Source organism: Sus scrofa, chromosome 6 (assembly GCF_054392235.1).
Source record: "Sus scrofa isolate SSC_HxYL_T2T_F1_AM1 chromosome 6, Sscrofa_HxYL_maternal_Yorkshire_Landrace_v2.0, whole genome shotgun sequence".
Classification (NCBI taxonomy): domain Eukaryota; kingdom Metazoa; phylum Chordata; class Mammalia; order Artiodactyla; family Suidae; genus Sus; species Sus scrofa.
The window spans coordinates 141,637,479-141,654,751 of record NC_139388.1 but is presented as its reverse complement, the minus strand read 5'-3'; the positions used below and the strand labels follow the sequence as shown (position 1 = coordinate 141,654,751).

General features: G+C 42.0%; 1 protein-coding gene across 2 annotated transcripts in view; it reads left to right on the top strand.

The window, feature by feature from the left end:
• Window positions 1-6,299: 6,299 nt before the first annotated feature.
• The window catches only part of ST6GALNAC3 (ST6 N-acetylgalactosaminide alpha-2,6-sialyltransferase 3), a 569,262-nt gene continuing 558,288 nt past the window's right edge, over window positions 6,300-17,273 (top strand). The window contains exons 1-2 of one of the 2 annotated variants that reach the window (XM_084964682.1): window positions 6,300-6,487; window positions 8,808-8,968. In XM_084964682.1, the coding sequence (XP_084820808.1) occupies window positions 8,936-8,968 (33 nt within the window). In that variant the 5' untranslated portion in view covers window positions 6,300-6,487; window positions 8,808-8,935. The remainder of the gene's footprint in view (window positions 6,488-8,807; window positions 8,969-17,273) is intronic. The other variant, XM_021097752.2, reaches the window with a different exon arrangement.

Below are 17,273 nucleotides of genomic sequence, written 5' to 3'. Positions count from 1 at the left end.
TGTGGCTGCTAACACCTTCTCACTTGGCATTCTTAGTTGTCACTTCAGAGTGGCTGTGTTTCCTTGCTTGGGGTGCAGAGAGGTGAAGGATTCAAAGGAAAAAAATAAGCTAGGATGCTTGTGATCTATGCAGGAAGTAAGGCCAAATGGGATTTGATTCAGACTTGAAGGATGGTGAAATCTGGCTGGATGAATAGTGCAAAGATCAAGATGAGGTTGGCAAACCACTCTGGGGCCCAGTCTGGCCTGTGATCTTTATATACCTGCTGAATCAAGAATGGATTGTACATTTTTAGATGGTTGAAAAAAAAAAAGAAGAATAACATTTCCTAACACTGAAAATTATATAAAATTTAAACATTCATAAATAAAGTAGCCATAAATAAAGTTTTCTTGGCACATAGCCACTCACCGTCTGTTTATGTCCATGGCTGTTTTTGTGCTACGATGGCAGAGTTGAGTAGTTGTGACAGAGAACGAATGGCCCCAAGTCTAAAATATTCACTATGTAGATCATTACTAACAAAGTTTGGGTGTAAGAGAATAATGGGCAATAATAAGGAAAGGAATGTCACCAGGCCTATAAACATACCCAGCTCTATAAACATACCCAGCTCTGGAGATTAATGAGGAACCCTTGAAGGTTTTTTTTTTTTTTTTTTTTTTTTTTTGTCTTTGTTGTTGTTGTTGTTGTTGTTGCTATTTCTTGGGCCGCTCCCGCGGCATATGGAGGGTCCCAGGCTAGGGGTCCAATCGGAGCTGTAGCCACCAGCCTACACCAGAGCCACAGCAACGCGGGATCCGAGCCGTGTCTGCAACCTACACCACAGCTCACGGCAACGCTGGATCGTTAACCCACTGAGCAAGGGCAGGGACCGAACCCGCAACCTCATGGTTCCTAGTCGGATTCGTTAACCACTGCGCCATGACGGGAACTCCCCTTGAAGGTTTTGAATATAGGAGGAAGCCAAGCTGTCTCCGCTGCCTAAACACATCACCTGTGCTTGCAAATGTTTATTAAATCAAAAACAATGAACAACAGTTTTCTAGTCCTGATCCCACTGTTGCTTTATATTTGTTGCTCTTCGAAAGAATGAATGACATTTCAGTATAGGAAGTGTCCCCTGACTCTCTAAGGTTGTGCTTCCTAACACCTGCTTCACAGGTGTGCTGTGAGCAGCTCTTACAGATTTTGACACTGTTGGACATGAAACAATACTTTGTGTTGTGGGGCTTTTGTAAGAGTGTTTTTAGATGACTCCTCCATGGACCTTTCGTCTTTGGATTGCATGACATTTTTCTTCTCTTAACTTCCCTACAACAGCTCAGACATAGATACAAAAACTGGGGGGGCGGGGGGGGGGTTGTAATCACACAAAGAATTAGCAAAAAAAAAAGCTGTCTCCAAAGAGTTTTTGAGGGCCAATTCATTAGAGAAAAAAATGGATCAGGAAGACGCACTGCAGAAGGAGGCCAAATATTAGACTCCCCCTGTCTAACACCATGGATGCATTTCAAATACCAAGTTTCCTCTCTAATATTTTAAGGCAGCATGTCACTAAGCCTCACTGAGGGTTGAAATCTAAGAAGAGTATAGAGAAACACACATGGCAAGAACCTCGCAATAAAAAGAAAACAAACTCTGGTAAATGTGGTTAAGAAATATCAGACTCAATTAATGACAGAGGCTTCAATAGCCTTGGAGTAATCCAATACAAATCAAATTCAAATGACATACCAGTGCTTCCAGCCATGTTCACTTTCAGTTGATTATGTCTTTTAATTTTTATTATTTTATTTTATTTTACTTTGTTATTTTTTGGCTGCACCCATGGTATGCAGAAGTTCTCAAGTCAGGGATTGAACCCATGCCATAGCAGCAATCCAACCTGCCATAGTCAGTATGCTGGATCCTTAATCTGCTGTGCCACAGGAGAACTCCCTAGTTGATTATGTTTTTAAAAAACCTTAGGGGGAATTCTTTAAGGAAACTAAATCTTGTTAAAACCTACATTCTTGGTAATAGAATTAGGTAAAAATAATAACTTCAGATTTTTTTCTTTTAATTACAGACATCTTTTTTCTTTTTTTGGTTCATTTAAAAAATATTTTGGGAAATGATAGGAACTTTAATAGAGTAGAGCTGAGATGAAGTTAAGGAAGAACATTAAGAGAGAATGAGGAAAGATATAATATTTTTAAAATGCCGTTTTAAATCATGCATAACTTGTTTTGGAGTTAATCCCAGATAAGTATCAGTATAGTCAGGGATAATGATGAATTCTGGATTAGAACTGTGTAAAGCTCTGAAAAAGCAGTAGGCTCAAGTCTTGGGAATGCAAAATGGATGATATTTTGGAATGATTTTCTACCCTAAATGAAGGGGGGAAAAGCTTAACTTACATGTCAATATATTCTCATAAATATCTACCTAAAAGGGTTCAGCCATAGAGATACTTGGATACACATATAGTTACAGATATAGACATGGACATGGACAGATAAACATGTGCTTTAGGATATGAAAAAATTCCTAGGTCACATTGTAACAGTGTGATGGTTTCTAGACAAAATCATTTCCTATCCTGGCTCAGGATGTCAAAAAATGACTTTCCCATAACATTGTATAATGAATCTTCCAGTCACAGTCTCCTATAGAAGCATAATTTATGTAGTGGATGACAAGAAGAATTTTATGATATCTGGAATTCATTTAAAATCTTTAGATGGGAAAAATTGAGGTCCAATTAAAACCTTAATAAATGATTCTATGTTGAATACAAATATATTAAATTAATATGTGTGCAAGATGAAATTGGAAATGTTATGAGAGTCTGCATTTTAATTCTATTTCTATCAGGAAACTATATAACTCAGAGAATTACTTGGTAATGGAACTGTTTACAATGAAGCAAAACTGAATTTAAATAGGACATTTTAGCCCAAGACTTGTCATAACTCATGAGGTCTCAGCCTTAAGTCATGTTAAAATCTCACTGGTGAAAAGCCCATGAGGAAAAGGAAGATGGATCTATTAGAGCCAAGAAGAGCCCTCAGGAGGCTGATGTAGTGATAGGGCCAGGCCCCAAGGATCTTACCATGAAGGAAGTAAGGGCTGGCAGGCTAGGACATGACAGGGCCCATGTTATAGGTGAGATACAGCAGTGAGAGTCTATGTTTATGTTTGGAGGAAATTCTCATGGATAGAAGGTGGTAACAGCTTGGTTTTAGGAGAGACCTGGAAGGAATGTGCATGTCCTTGTTAAGGCAGATTCCAGGAGCTGGGGGTTGATAGATACAAGTGAATATTCCTGTCTTGTACATGCAGAAAGATAGAATGTATCTATCTTCCACATACTTACATACTTGCCCTAGGTTTTATATCCTAGTATGTATCCTAGCTAGGATATATACTTAACCCTAGGTTTTCTGATTATCAAATCTAAGACAGTAGACTAAATCTGAATGGTGTCACACGGTAAAGATTGGGCTCCTGACATACTGGGCAGCTGAGTGTAGCAGTTAAGATGGCAGATATGGAAGCAACTACCCGGGTTCAAATTCCTGTCTCTCCCCACCCCTGCCCCACTTACCAGCTGAGAATGACAACATTCTTATGGATGTTGTGAGTTTCAGGTAGCATATTGCATATAATGGCATGGTGCCTCCATTTTGTTATTATTATTTTTGGAAATGAGCTTTTTGCTTTAAGTCACATAACTTGAGACTTAGGAAAATGTGCTACTCTATGGACTAGACTCAGCTATCCCTGTAGTTTGGCCAATTTCAAAACAAACCAAAAAAGATCCTGGCCATCCAGGATGGGGTTCCTCTCAGACCCCATCTGCCTGCACAACTGGCTGTACTTGCATTCCCTGGTAGGTTCAGAATCTGTTTTTATTTCCCTTCAATTGTTGTCCAGCTGAAACAGTGATTGTTAATATTATTTTGTAAAACTTCTGGTCCAGATTTATTTTACAGTTGATGGAATTTGTTTCCAGGTTATTAAAAGTACATTTCCTTTCTATATTTAGTTATAATTTGTGGATGCTAATAAAAAATATTTTGGGAAGAGTGGACTTGGATGGGTGGGAGTTTCACTGAGAGATCCAGACTCAAGACCAAGGGAGCCAGTAGAACCCTCCCTGTGGTATATGCAAGTCACAAGATGCTAAATATTTGCCTCATCAGTGCTTATCTTTCTGAGATACCCAAGAAGAATGGCAGTTATCCTATTGATGCTCTCCTACAAGCTATCATTTGAGAATGTTCATAATGGCAGTGATTGAGTGGATTTACAAGCATTATCTCATTTAATTATCACAAAGAACTATAAATTATTATATAAGCTAAAGATTAAAGAGAGTTTAAGAAGCTTGGGTAAGGTCACCCAGCACGGAAGTGTTCAGCAGGGTTGCTCACTGGGGTCTGCTGTGGTGTCTCCCAGACCTGCAGACTTTCTGGGTGGAGAAAGAGGGCTTTGCCCACCCTTGCATTTCCCACCTGCCACCCAGTCCTTCTTTCCTTTGAGCTTTGCTTCCACTTTGGTTAAGGACCTTACCACCTTATGTCATCATGTACCTCTTGTCTTTCCCACTTAAGTGAAACTGAGATGCTGTTAGAGACCATGGAAATCATTCTCTCATCTCTGATAGGTCTGGTAATACCTCAGTAAAGGTTCTTCCCTACAGTTAGTGGTAGCTCAAAAAAGGTTCATTCTTCTAGTAGTAGCTTAATAAAGGTTTGTTGAATTCATAAATGAATGAAATTCTGAGTTTTCAAGACCCACTAAAGACCATGAGCGGAAGCAGTGGTTTAAAATATACAATCATGATCAAGGTGTTCTGACTGGAAGTATAACAGATGTCTGAAGCAGTCGGAGGGGCTGGAGGAAGGCGTGGGAGAGAAGGGTGGTCCCTCAGGAAGCCTGAAAAGAGGAGGTTCCTTTGGGAGCAGGTAGTTCCTCCATAGTTTTGGCCTTCCAAACCTTTCCCCAAGGTTCCTCCTGCTCTCTCAGGATGCTGAATGTTCTCAGCAAGAAAACACCAGATCCCTTGAAAGCTGGGAGTTTCTGCCTTGAGGTTTGTGAGCCAATCTCACAACGTCACAGCCACCAACAGCCTACAGTGCTTTTTCTGACTCCATGTAGGCAAACTAGACTGGGCTTCCAGCAAGTGAAACCTCTTTTGGGTAAATATTTTGGGCCTGGTTTTAAGATTTATCTGACAGACCAAGTGATGGAAATCTGTGTATATACACAGGATGTTCTCTCCCTTTTCCTGCTATGTGTGATATTACTTTCCTTGCAGAAATAACTCTGCTTCTCTTGGCTGGTTCTTGCTTGGGAATTGGGCTTTCCTTGTTGATTTTCACTCAAGGGGCCTGCTGAGGAGAGGTAGAGAGGACCCAAAAGTATCTTCTCCATAGCCTCCAGCTTCTTAGGCACAGCTACCGTATCACCCTTTGTTTTAGCATCAGAAGGTTCAGGCTGGAGGTAAAAAAATTGCCTCTCTGGATTTCCAATCCTAGCAGGAAAGTTTAGATCTAACCTTGTTATTGAAGTTGCTACAGATTCTTCAGATTCTAAACTTGTAGCAGGAAAGGGCAAAGTCCTGTGCGTGTGTACACACATGCTTACAATTTATATACATATACAATTAACGTATATATGAGAATATACTGTATTTCAATACATATGTATTTCTATTTACAGTATATTGCTGTATACACAAAATTTTCACAAACACATACGCTTAAAGCAAGATGGAGCAATGTATTATATATACGTGTGCATAGTGTGTATGTGTACTTACAAACAAAATATACACAGTATACAGTTTGTGGCATCTTTCGGCGATAGGCATTTGTGCTCCTTTATTAATAGCAAATTGTTAATTTTATATAAGGCCATCAAAGAATTTTAAAGTAGACTGAAGGCTCTATCCTTAAACGGCTCAGGGAGAATCTGATTTGCTACTTTTGAAGAATCCTTTGATGTAGCCAAACCCACTTAACTTTTTAAAAAGTGTGAAGTGTCTGCTAGGCGTTCTCTGATCCGTTAGAGGAGACCAAATCGAGAAGAAAAGGCCGCTCTCTCTCCCCAGAGGGACCCAGTTCCCTGGTCGCTGATGAGAGACTTTATATACGATGAACTACAGAATGCTCACAAAAAAAAAAAAAAAAGGAAAAGTAGCAAGCACTGAGAGTCAGCCGCCGGCGCCAGGGACGGCACGTGACCTGGGGGCGGGCCCACGCAGGCCGCCAGCCAGTTGACGGGGTCGGGGGCGGGGCCACGACCCAAGAGGCGGGGCCTGTGCCCGCGCAGCTCGCACCGCGGTCCCCTTATTAGGATCTGCGGGAATGTGGGCTGGAGCGGTCCTGCAGCGGTACCAGCCTCCAGCCTGCCGCCGGGACTGCCCCTGACCCAGGCGCGCCGGCTGCTTGGTGGCAGGAGGGCCGGCGGAGCGCCATGGCCTGCATCCTGAAGGTAACCACTCGCATCTATGGCTCGGACGCGTGGTTGGCCAGCCTCTTGCTGCTAAGAGGCACGGAGTCAGCCGCGGTCCCACCGCATCCTCATCTCAGTTGTCTTCCTGGCGTTGATTTTCTTTTTGTTCCTTTGGCAAATGCATATGGAGGGAGATTCTGAAACATGCAGCTGGCACAGCTTCTCTTCCCACTATTCTTGCCTGCTCGCGCCTGCATTGAAGGAGCTGCAGACTGTTGGCTCCAGGGGAGAACAGGGCTGTGTGCCGAATAATGGGGATGGCAGGGAGGGGAGGGGTGCTCCCCCGGGTCCCGCAGCTCTATTGCCTGAGGCCTTTCTGGGGCCAAGCAGAGAAGAGGAAAGGCTGGGCACAGGGGGTTTTGGTGCTGAGGGGTAAAGCACTTTGAGTGCCGGTGAGTGAGCAAGAGGGGGTTCTGCTGAGCATTTGATCACGTGAAGACAGAAACTTCTGAGTTTACAGGTAGTCCCTTAGGAATGAGTTTTCTGTGAGATCTGCTAACTTCTATGCCATTAGTTCTACTTCGGAAAAGTTCACAAGAGGATGGATGTATTAGTAGAGAATTTCAAACTGTCCTTATAAATTTAAACAGGCAGGATTATTTCACTCCCTATCAGAGTCTGCTGAGCCACCCCTTCTTTGTTTTCTTTCTCCAAGTTTGCGTTCTAAGCCTGGACTATGCATCTTTCTGGGTTCACAGCCTTGTGGCATCAGGTGGGAGAACTTGGTATGGTGCCTCACTTGAGAACTTTTTATTCCAAGGAGAGTTTTGTTTGTTTGTTTGGTTTGGTTTTCTGTGCTGCCATTTCTACTTGTGCCTAACCTGACTGCTGACTGCATGACTCAAAACATTTACAGCATGAAAGTTTCCTGGGCATTGACTGGAGAATGCAAAGGCCTATTTGTTCCAAGTTTAGGGGAGCTGTGTGACAGAGGAAAACACCAGAAATCAAGTTTTTTTGTTATGTTATTGTGAAAGAGCTTTTGTTTTTCTGTAGGGTGATTTGAAGCCATCTATGCTTTATTAGTTACCTGAATCCTCTTCCAACATGCCTTTTTGCTAATGATGCACATAAGAACTAACCTTGAAGAGTTTGTTTCCATTTCTTAGAATAAAGGAGATTAGATATTTCCTGTGATTTTTCTGAACTTCCTCTGTTAGGTTTTGGAACATTTTCTGGGACATAATGGTAGTAAGATCAAGAGGAAACAACACACTGGTATTACAATATGGGATTTTTACCTTGGAGACTCCTAGCACAAGGACTGAAATATGATTATGAGTCATCTCTACTATTATTGTGTTATTAGCTGAAAGAGAAGTTGAGGAGCATGACATTTGCTGTTGGCTGTCTTCTTCCCTTTTGGTTTCTCCCCTGCCTCATCTTGCACATGTTCCAAACATTTTTCATACACATCCCAAGCTACATGTGAATGTGATCCAATCTTTCCTTTCTAGTCCCTCACACTGACCTCAGACATTTGGGGCATATCTGATTCCTCCTTATTTTTTCTACACTGGAACTTATCTGGGGTGCAGGCAGGTAAACTGCAAAGAACAGAGACTGAGGCTTTGGACTCAGAAAGACCTTGGTCTGAAAGCAGGCTCTGCTAAGTGCTACCTGTGTGACCTTGGACAAGTTACTTAAATGCCTCTGAGTCTCATTTTCCTCAATGTAAGATTAAAGTGATAGCATCATAGGGTTTTTATACTCTACCGGGTTGCTGTAGAGATGAAATAATATATGAAAATTATTTTATGGCATAGGCATTCCATATATGCTATTTCTTTTCTGAAATATAATAACTATGATTGAATTAATCCTTAATATATTCTCAACCTGTTTCATATAATTCTTTTTTTTTTTTTTTAATGCTTTTTCAGGCCACACCCATGGCCTATGGAGGTTCCCAGGCTAGGGGTTGATTGGAGCTACAGCTGCCGGCCTACACCACAGCCACAGCAATGCAGGATCCGAGCCGCATATTCGACCTCATGGCAACTCCAGATCCTTAACCACTGAACAAGGCCAGGGATCAAACCTGCAGCCTCATGGTTACTAGTCGGATTCGTTTCTCCTGCCACAACAGGAACTCCCCGTTTCATATAATTATTATTCTTACATCAAACCCTATAAGCTGAGTATCATTGTTTAAAACCTCATTTTACACATGAGGAAGCTGAGGCTCCTGAATTTAAGAGATTTGCCCAAGTGAACAGAATTAAAGAATGAGCCTGGATTTAGACCCAGATCTTCCAACCTTCTTTATATTTTAGCTCTATTTCCTGTACTTTCTCAGGTGATGACTTTCTAAGATGCCCTAATACCATTCGGAATCCTTAACCACCTTTGAGAAACAAAGTACCTTTGTGCAGCGATGGTTTTGATGACCTGCGGTGGGCCTTTTCTCCTTGTCTTTAAAAGGCCATGTGTGGTGGAGTGGAGAATCCAGAGACTCAGGTACAGTACAAACCTGGTCTCTTGCATATGATTTTAGACAGTCACTGCAACTTGGAACCTCAGTTTCCCCAAGTTGTTCAATGCCTGACAGGGTTTCGTGAGGGTCACATGTTATCCTGTTGTTATTTTCAATGAAATATTTTCTTTTCTTTTTTTTTTTTTTTTTGTCATTTGTCCTTTTAGGGCTGCACCTGCGGCATATGGAGGTTCCTAGGCTAGGGGTCTAATCGGAACTGTTGCCCCAGCCTACACCACAGCCACAGCAACGCCAGATCTGAGCCATGTCTGTGACCTACACCACAGCTCATGGCAATGCCGGATCCTTAACCCACTGAGTGAGGCCAGGGATCGAACCCACAACCTCTTGGTTCCTAGCCGGATTTGTTTCTGTTGTGCCATGACGGGAACTCCTCAATGAAATATTTTCTGACATATGCTGACCCTGATCTTGGTGTTGACATCACAGTGTATAAGCCATGGACTCCTTTCTCAACTGGCTTTCGGCATATTAAGGGGGATAGTTAAGTAAATGAATGTCTTTGTTACAATGTGAAGAATAGCAGGGCTATGGAAGGTATAATAGAAGCATGGAGTAGGAGAGCAGTGAGCCCTCTAATTGGATAATCAAGACAGGCTTCCCGCTTACGGTATTGAGGGTGCGTTTTGAAGACTGAATATGATTTACTGTGATGGAGCTTGATTTTCAGAAGGATAACTTTTGAGACAGGGTCGACTTTATTCTGTGTGGAAAATCTAATCTTCTCAACAGATTTTTGAGGTAGATCTTATTATCCATTTTTACATATAAGAAAACTGAGGAGTTCCCGTTGTGGCACAGTGGTTAACGAATCCGACTAGGAACCATGAGGCTGCCAGTTCGGTCCCTGCTCTTGCTCAGTGGGTTAACGATCCGGCGTTGCCGTGAGCTGTGGTGGGGGTTGCAGACGCGTCTCGGATCCCGCGTTGCTGTGGCTCTGGTGTAGGCCGGTGGCTACAGCTCCGATTCAACCCCTGGCCTGGGAGCCTCCATATGCCCCGGGAGTGGCCCAAGAAATAGCAACAACAACAACAACAAAAGACAAAAAAAAAAAAAAAAGAGAAAACTGAGATATAAAGGGGTTGATTAACATATCATTATTGCCTATAATAGTGATCCCAAATAGGAATCTTTGACTAGCTAAGAGGAAAAGCCTATCCCATGGCACTAAATGTTTGGGGGCATACAAAATATCTCCTCAAGGTAGTGTTTATCTAAGGGCTCATTCTGCCCTCAGTAATCATTTAATTGTGGAATATATACTCACTCCATATTGCATGGGCTTCAAAACCAGAAATATGTGGGTTTTAACTGTGGATCCACCATTTACTAATTGTATCACCACAAGCAAGTTTCTTGACTCGAAGGCTCCAGTTTCTGAAATGGGAATGATCATGCCTTCCTCACTGGGTTGTTCTAGGGGTTAAATGGGAAAATCCACATGTTAGCTAGGATGGACTAGTTTACTGCATTAACAACAACCTCAGCCCTTTGAAGATTCATTTTTGGCTGTGCTCTTGGTTACGCAGCTCTCCTGGGGAGCTGCATCACTGTGGACAATCAAATCTAGGGCCAGTCTCTTTCCATGGGTTGTTTTAAGGCTTTAAAAATTGATAGACCAGAAAGGTATTTAATGTATTGTATATATTTGGTTACTAGTAAAGTAAAACTAGTAAAGTAAAACTTTTACTAGTAAAGTAAAACTTTTAAAGTTATAGAAACCATTATCTTTTATAAATTATAGATACTTTAAAATTTTATGTAATAGGAGTTCCCGTCGTGGCGCAGTGGTTAATGAATCCGACTAGGAACCATGAGGTTGCAGATTCGGTCCCTGCCCTTGCTCAGTGGGTTAACGATCCGGCGTTGCCGTGAGCTGTGGTGTAGGTTGCAGACGCGGCTCGGATCCCACGTTGCTGTGGCTCTGGTGTAGGCCGGTGGCTACAGCTCCTATTGGACCCCTAGCCTGGGAACCTCCATATGCCGCGGGAGCGGCCCAAGAAATAGCAAAAAAGACCAAAAAAAAAAGAAATTTTTATGTAATAAAACCTGCTTCTATTTTCTTTTATAATTTCTGCCTTTGGTCAGCAGTTACTTTTGGAGAACAGTATGTCGTGTAACTTTGGTGTTTAACAAATATTTAGTGAGGTGTATTAAGGGTTTTTTTTGATATTCAGTTCTGCAGTGAATGGACACTGAGTAGACACATGTGGACACAAGACACTTGTGAATTATTTCTGCCTTGGAGAAGACTATGGTTTTGCCAGTTTGATGAGACTGGGAACTTGATGGAGTTAGACAGTAACACAAAAGGTATATGACTAAGCTGGTATCTTCTCTACCAGTCACCTGTCCTTGTTTGACATTGATCTTGACTGATGGGAAATTGGGTGAATGTTGATATCAAGTTATGGGCTTGGTGTGCTCACATTTACTCTCTCCCCCACCTTGCCCCAGTCCTAATACTTCACCCTACTGCATCAATTTCTGTCTTAGGAAGGTCTCTCAAATCTGCCCATTATTCTCTATCCTTATTCTCTCTGCCTTGTCCAGAACCTAGTATTTAGTTTGCCTTTTGAAATAACCTCCTTTCCTTCTGGCTCCTCATAATCTTGCTCACCTTCCACATTATCTCAGAGTATTGTGCTAAAGTGCAGTGCTGATCAATCCATTTGTAGACTTAAATACTTGTCTTGGCTCCCCAATCCTTGTGGGATAAATCCAGCTATTTAGCTTGGCATTCAGGTTCCTTTAGAGTCTGGCCCCTGTTCATGTGTCTGGCCTCACCACCTACTACTCCCTTAACCACGATCCAGACTCTTATCCAAATGCATCCCAAGTCTCTAGCTTTAGCACCTCCTTTCATGGCTCTGTGCCCCTGGAATGTATCTTAGGGATTGAGAACCTGAGCTCTGGTGTCAGATCAGTCTGGTCCAGCAGTGAAATCTCTAAGCCTCAGTTTCCTCATCTGTGTGATGGGAGCAAAAATGGTGTCTACTTCTTAAGGTTATGAGGAATAAATGAGCTAATTTCTATAGAATAGAACTCAACATGTAACAAGTCCTTTTTTTTTTTTTTTTTTTTTTTTTTTTTTTTTTTTTTTTTTGTCTTTCTTCCATTTCTTGGGCCGCTCCCATGGCATATGGAGGTTCCCAGGCCAGGGGTCCTATCGGAGCTGTAGCCATCGGCCTACGCCAGAGCCACAGCAATGCCAGATCCGAGCAGTGTCTTCAACCTACACCACAGCCCACGGCAACGCTGGGTCCTCAACCCACTGAGCAAGGGCAGGGATCGAACCTGCAACCTCATGGTTCCTAGTCGGATTCATCAACCACTGCGCCACGATGGGAACTCCCAAAAAGTCCTTGATAATTATTAGCTATTAGTTATTTTTGTACATGCTGTTTTCTCTGCAGGAAATTCCCTCTACTATCACTTTTCCTCCACTGATAGAGTTCTCCTTATCTTTCAACTCTTATTTCAGTGTCACATCTGCGGTTACGCCTACCCCTGCCTCAGCAGGCTTCCTTTGTGGCCCCATGCTTTGGCTCTTTTCTCTGTAGCAGCAGTATTACCCTGTAATCTTAATTTGCTATTTATATGCTCAACTCTTTTGTTTCACCATGAACTCATAAAGCACAGGAGCCTTTAGTAAATCATCAGCTAGTGTTTACTAAGCATATGTAAATGAATACTGTTCTTGCCCTAAGTAAAAATTACAGATTCAGTGAGAAGACAGGTGTGTGAAAATATATGAGCGGTGGTGTTGGCAGTTACCTAATTGAATCTTGGAGGCAGAAAAAGCCTTGTTTTATTCAACTCGATAATCTGTAACAACTAGCCAGACTCTTGGTAAAGTGTTCCCTAAATGTTGAATGTATAAATGATGTAATTTTTTTTTTTTTTTTTGAGATGCCAAATATAGACATCAGCCTGACCTGACCTCCTCTGTGAATGGCTGAATTCTTCTTGAGCATAGCATGGATTTTTCACTCAAACCTGTAGCGAGCAGATTAGAGTTCATCAGTTAGTTTGCTCCTTAAATTCCTTCTCAGTTTGTTTCTTTTAGATCTGTTACTGCTTCTCATATAAAATCTGGAGCCAATTTGAAATCTGGAGGGAGGAGAAGAGAGACCCAGACTCAAAGGAGGGAAGAAGAAAAGTATAAATTCCTCAGGTCAATTTTGTGATGATCATTTTGGTTCCCTGGGTTAATAGAAACAAAGAAGCAAAAACAAAAAAGAAAAAAAAAAAACAAAAAAAAAACCCCAACACCCACAACCACAATTTGTGGTTCTCAAAGTATGGGGTCTCCAAGGATTGGCAAATAATATGGCTTCACTGAGAAGAAAACTACAGGAACTTCCCAGGTACACAGATTGCAAGCCTGAAACTCTAAGATAACCCCGGCAAGTAGAACAGACAAGGCACTTTGTTTAATAACTCTGCTGTGATGTTTCTTTCTGCTGCCCAAGGAATGCTCAAGTCTCAGTAGCTACCCTGCTAATTTTTAGGCTTTTGATGACTGAGCACATGCCTTTGCAACTTCCCTTAGCATTCTTTGGGGGATGAGTTGCTTGTGCCAAAGCATTGCTCTTTGGATGAACCGAAAACAACAGCAGTGATAACCGTTGCTCTTTATTGAACACCTAGAGTGTTTAGGTTGAGTCCTGTGCTGAGTGCTTTACATATATCCTCTCATGTGAACTTTTATTATACACAAAGATACTGAGGTTCAGAGAGGCTAAGTAACTTGTCCCAGGTCCTCTGGTTAATAAGTGCTGTAGGTGGGGTTAACCTCAGCTCTGCGGGGGGAGTGATATAGTGTGTCTTTTACCTTCAGTGCCAATTCAGTGACCATTGGTAGGGTCTTTGAGTTTATTTCACCATCTTCTCCCTGGGGCCAAACTCAGTCTAGACAGCTTTCTAACATCCTCCTGGTGAGGATTGCTTTTAGCTGGGTTATTTTTATGTGTTCCTTCCTCGGAGTCTCCTTTGTGACAGAGGAACTAGAGGATATAGACAGGCCACAGATAAATAAGAGGGGAAATATGAAGGTTCTAATTCTGCCTCTGACACCAATAGCTCCCTCCACCCTTTTTTTGTCTTTTTAGGGCTGAAAATGCAGCATATGGAGGTTCCCAGGCTAGGGGTCAAACTGGAGCTGTAGTTGCTGCCCTACACCACACCTATGGCAACGCAGGATTTGAGCCGTGTCTGCAACGTACACCACAGCTCAGGCAACACCAGATATTTAACCCACTGATCAAGGCCAGGAATTGAACCCACATTCTCAAGGATTCTAGTCGGGTTTGTTACCACTGAGCCACAACGGGAACTCCCCACCAATAGCCCTTTGACCCTGGGCAAGTCATATGACCATACCCCCGTTCATGAAAAACCCCTATGTCCCTTGGAAGGTGGGAGTGAAAAAGAGGAGTGATACAGGGTTGGATTTACCCTTAGCCCAAGCTTCAGGGGCCCTCCAAGGCTCTGGGAAGAGGTTCTGGCATTTTTGTATTTATAATTTTATATGCTCTTTCTTAAAGAGACCAACAGATCGATCATATAAGCCACAGGCTTCCCAACCAGGAATCTCCCCTGGGGTGGTATTGGAGTCCAAAAGAGATGAAGCTCGTTGAATGAACTTTGCAAAGCAGAATGTGCTGTACACATAGGCAAAACTATTATTAGTATTATTAATAATCAGATAACAGCTTGAATCAAGGAAACCTGTCTTGGGGACCTGTGGGAGAAAGAAGGATTTATATTTGAGGAAAGCAGAGGGAACCCATTAAGCTTTCCAGCAGATGACTGGGGAAAGTTACGATATCTCTGCCCCAGGAGGAAAATGTTTATCTGTTTGTGAGAAAATAACACATGCTTGTGCCTGAGGCTTGGGAACTGGATGGGTTCTCTGTTTCCTGGATTTAGAGAAAAGTGGAGGAAGGCCCTTTTCTAATTGGAGAGGGTAGATTTATAGGTGCTACCAGGATCCCATTACAGAAAGCTGCAGTTAGCTCCTGGTTATTAAAAGGCTCATTATTTCAATTTATGGATTATCCAGATCCTGTCGGTCCCTGGCTACTCTGAGGTACACTTTGTATGCATCTTGTTGCCAATTAGCACTTCCACCAGAGCCTGGAAAGGGAGAGGAGCTAAACCCCAAACTGGTTAATTCCTTTCCTTGTTAGCAGGTTTGTTAAGGTTTGTCAGCAGGAAGGTAAAGAAAATGGCTCATAGAGATAAAGCGATTATCTGTGCTTTTACTGTTGTTTTCTTACCTCTACAACCTCAAGAATTGAGAGTAGGCTCTGGTTCTGATTTTCACTTGATTTAAAGTCAGAAATCTTGGCCTAAGGGATCCAGAGACTTCAATAAACAGCCGCCTTGGGGTAAGGGACATTCTCAGAGAAGCTGTTGCCCATATGCTCAATCCCCAGGCCTCTATCTCATTTCCTGTATGACGAGGGCTGGGGGCTCACACCATCCGGTATTTGGGAAAGTGGGGGAAAGTTAACTCTTGAAGAATTTGCTAAGGGGCCAGGAAAAGAGAGATCTTTGTACTTAAGTCAAGCTAGTGTTTGTATTTTAAAAAAAGGTGTGTGTTTCAGCATATACATAGTAAATATAAATATGCACCCATGTTCATTCAGTCATGTCTTAATATTTATTCAGGTTTGAAAACTTTTGACTGGAAGGGACTTCTCTCTAATTTCAAAAGCTATTTGGTTTCCTAAGGAATTTATTAGCTGTGCATTTATCAGACACAAAAGGAAAACTTGGTCCGTTAGAAAACTCTATTTGCATCTTGTTCTGAGAAGATCATGATCACAAAGGAATTGTAAGTAAAATGTATATGTCCTGCACTGGGAAGGAGTCATAATGTGGGATTAAGATGTGCACGTGGAGCTCATCTTAGATTTTTTTTTTTTTGTCTTTTTAGGGCCACACCTACAGCATGTGGAGGTTCCCAGGCTAGGGCTTGAATTGGAACTGCAGCTGCCCGCCTACACCACAGCCACAGCAATGTGGGATCCGAGCCACATCTGAGACCTGTACCACACATCACCACAATGCTGGATTCTTAAAGCATTGAGAGAGGTTAGGGATCAAACCCACGTCCTCATGGATACTAGTTGGGTTCTTAACCCACTGAGCAACAACAGGAACTCCTCATCTTAGATTTTAGGGATTGGAATGAGCGAATAACTGTGCTGGGACAAGTCTCCTCCTTGGGACAAATGGGATACACACCTGCGGAGAGCAGGGCTGTGGTTCCTGGTGGTGGTTGGTGTTTTCTGCCCCAACAATGTGTCTGACTCTAGAGAAGGAGAACTGCAAGTCTCTCTCTATAAGGGTTTGCCTTATGGATCAGAGAAAACGGTAGCTAGAAGAGAAGGGCTATTCTCCAGGAGATGGGTAGGAAGAAGACTGTGGCTTGCAGAGTTTCTGAGTCCCATTAGCTTTGTGATGCATGTGAGTAATGACAATAATACCTGTATTTAATGCTATATAGATATGCTGTCCAATAGAAGTATAATGCAGGCCACGTAGGCAATTTTACATTTTCTAAGAGTCACATTAAAAAAAGCAAAAAGGGAGTTCTCATTGTGGCTCAGTGATAAAGAACCCAACTAGTATCCATGAAGACAAGGGTTTGATCCCTTGACTCGCTTTGTGGGTTAAAGGATCTGGTGGTGTCATGAGCTGTGGTGTGGTCGCAGTCACACCTTGGATCCCGTGTGGTTGCGGTGTAGGACGGCAGCTGCAGCTTCACGTCAGCCCCTAGCCTGGGAAATTTCATATGCCATGGGTGTGCCCCCCCCCAAAAAAAGAGGAAAGAAATAGGCAGAATTTACTTTAATAATATATTTTCTTTAACCCAATATATCTAAAACATTTTCATGTTAATATGTAATCAATATCAAGTTAATAATGAGCTGTTTATATTCTTTTTTCATTAGTCTTCAAAATTGTGTGTGTATTTTGCCATTACAGCATATCTCAGTTCAAATGCTAAATTTTCATCGCAAATACTTGATCTCTATTTAGATTTTATAAAATGTACAATTAAAAAAGTAGATTCACATATATAAGTTACTCCAGAGATGCTTAAAAGTTTTCCAAGAGTTGTATTGGTTATCAGTTTTTAAAAGTAATTGAATAAAATAAAATGAAGTAAAAGTTGTTCTTCCTTAGTTATAGTAGCCATGTTTCAAGCAGCTGCTATATAGGACATCATGTTTGTTCAGTTACTCATCCTTA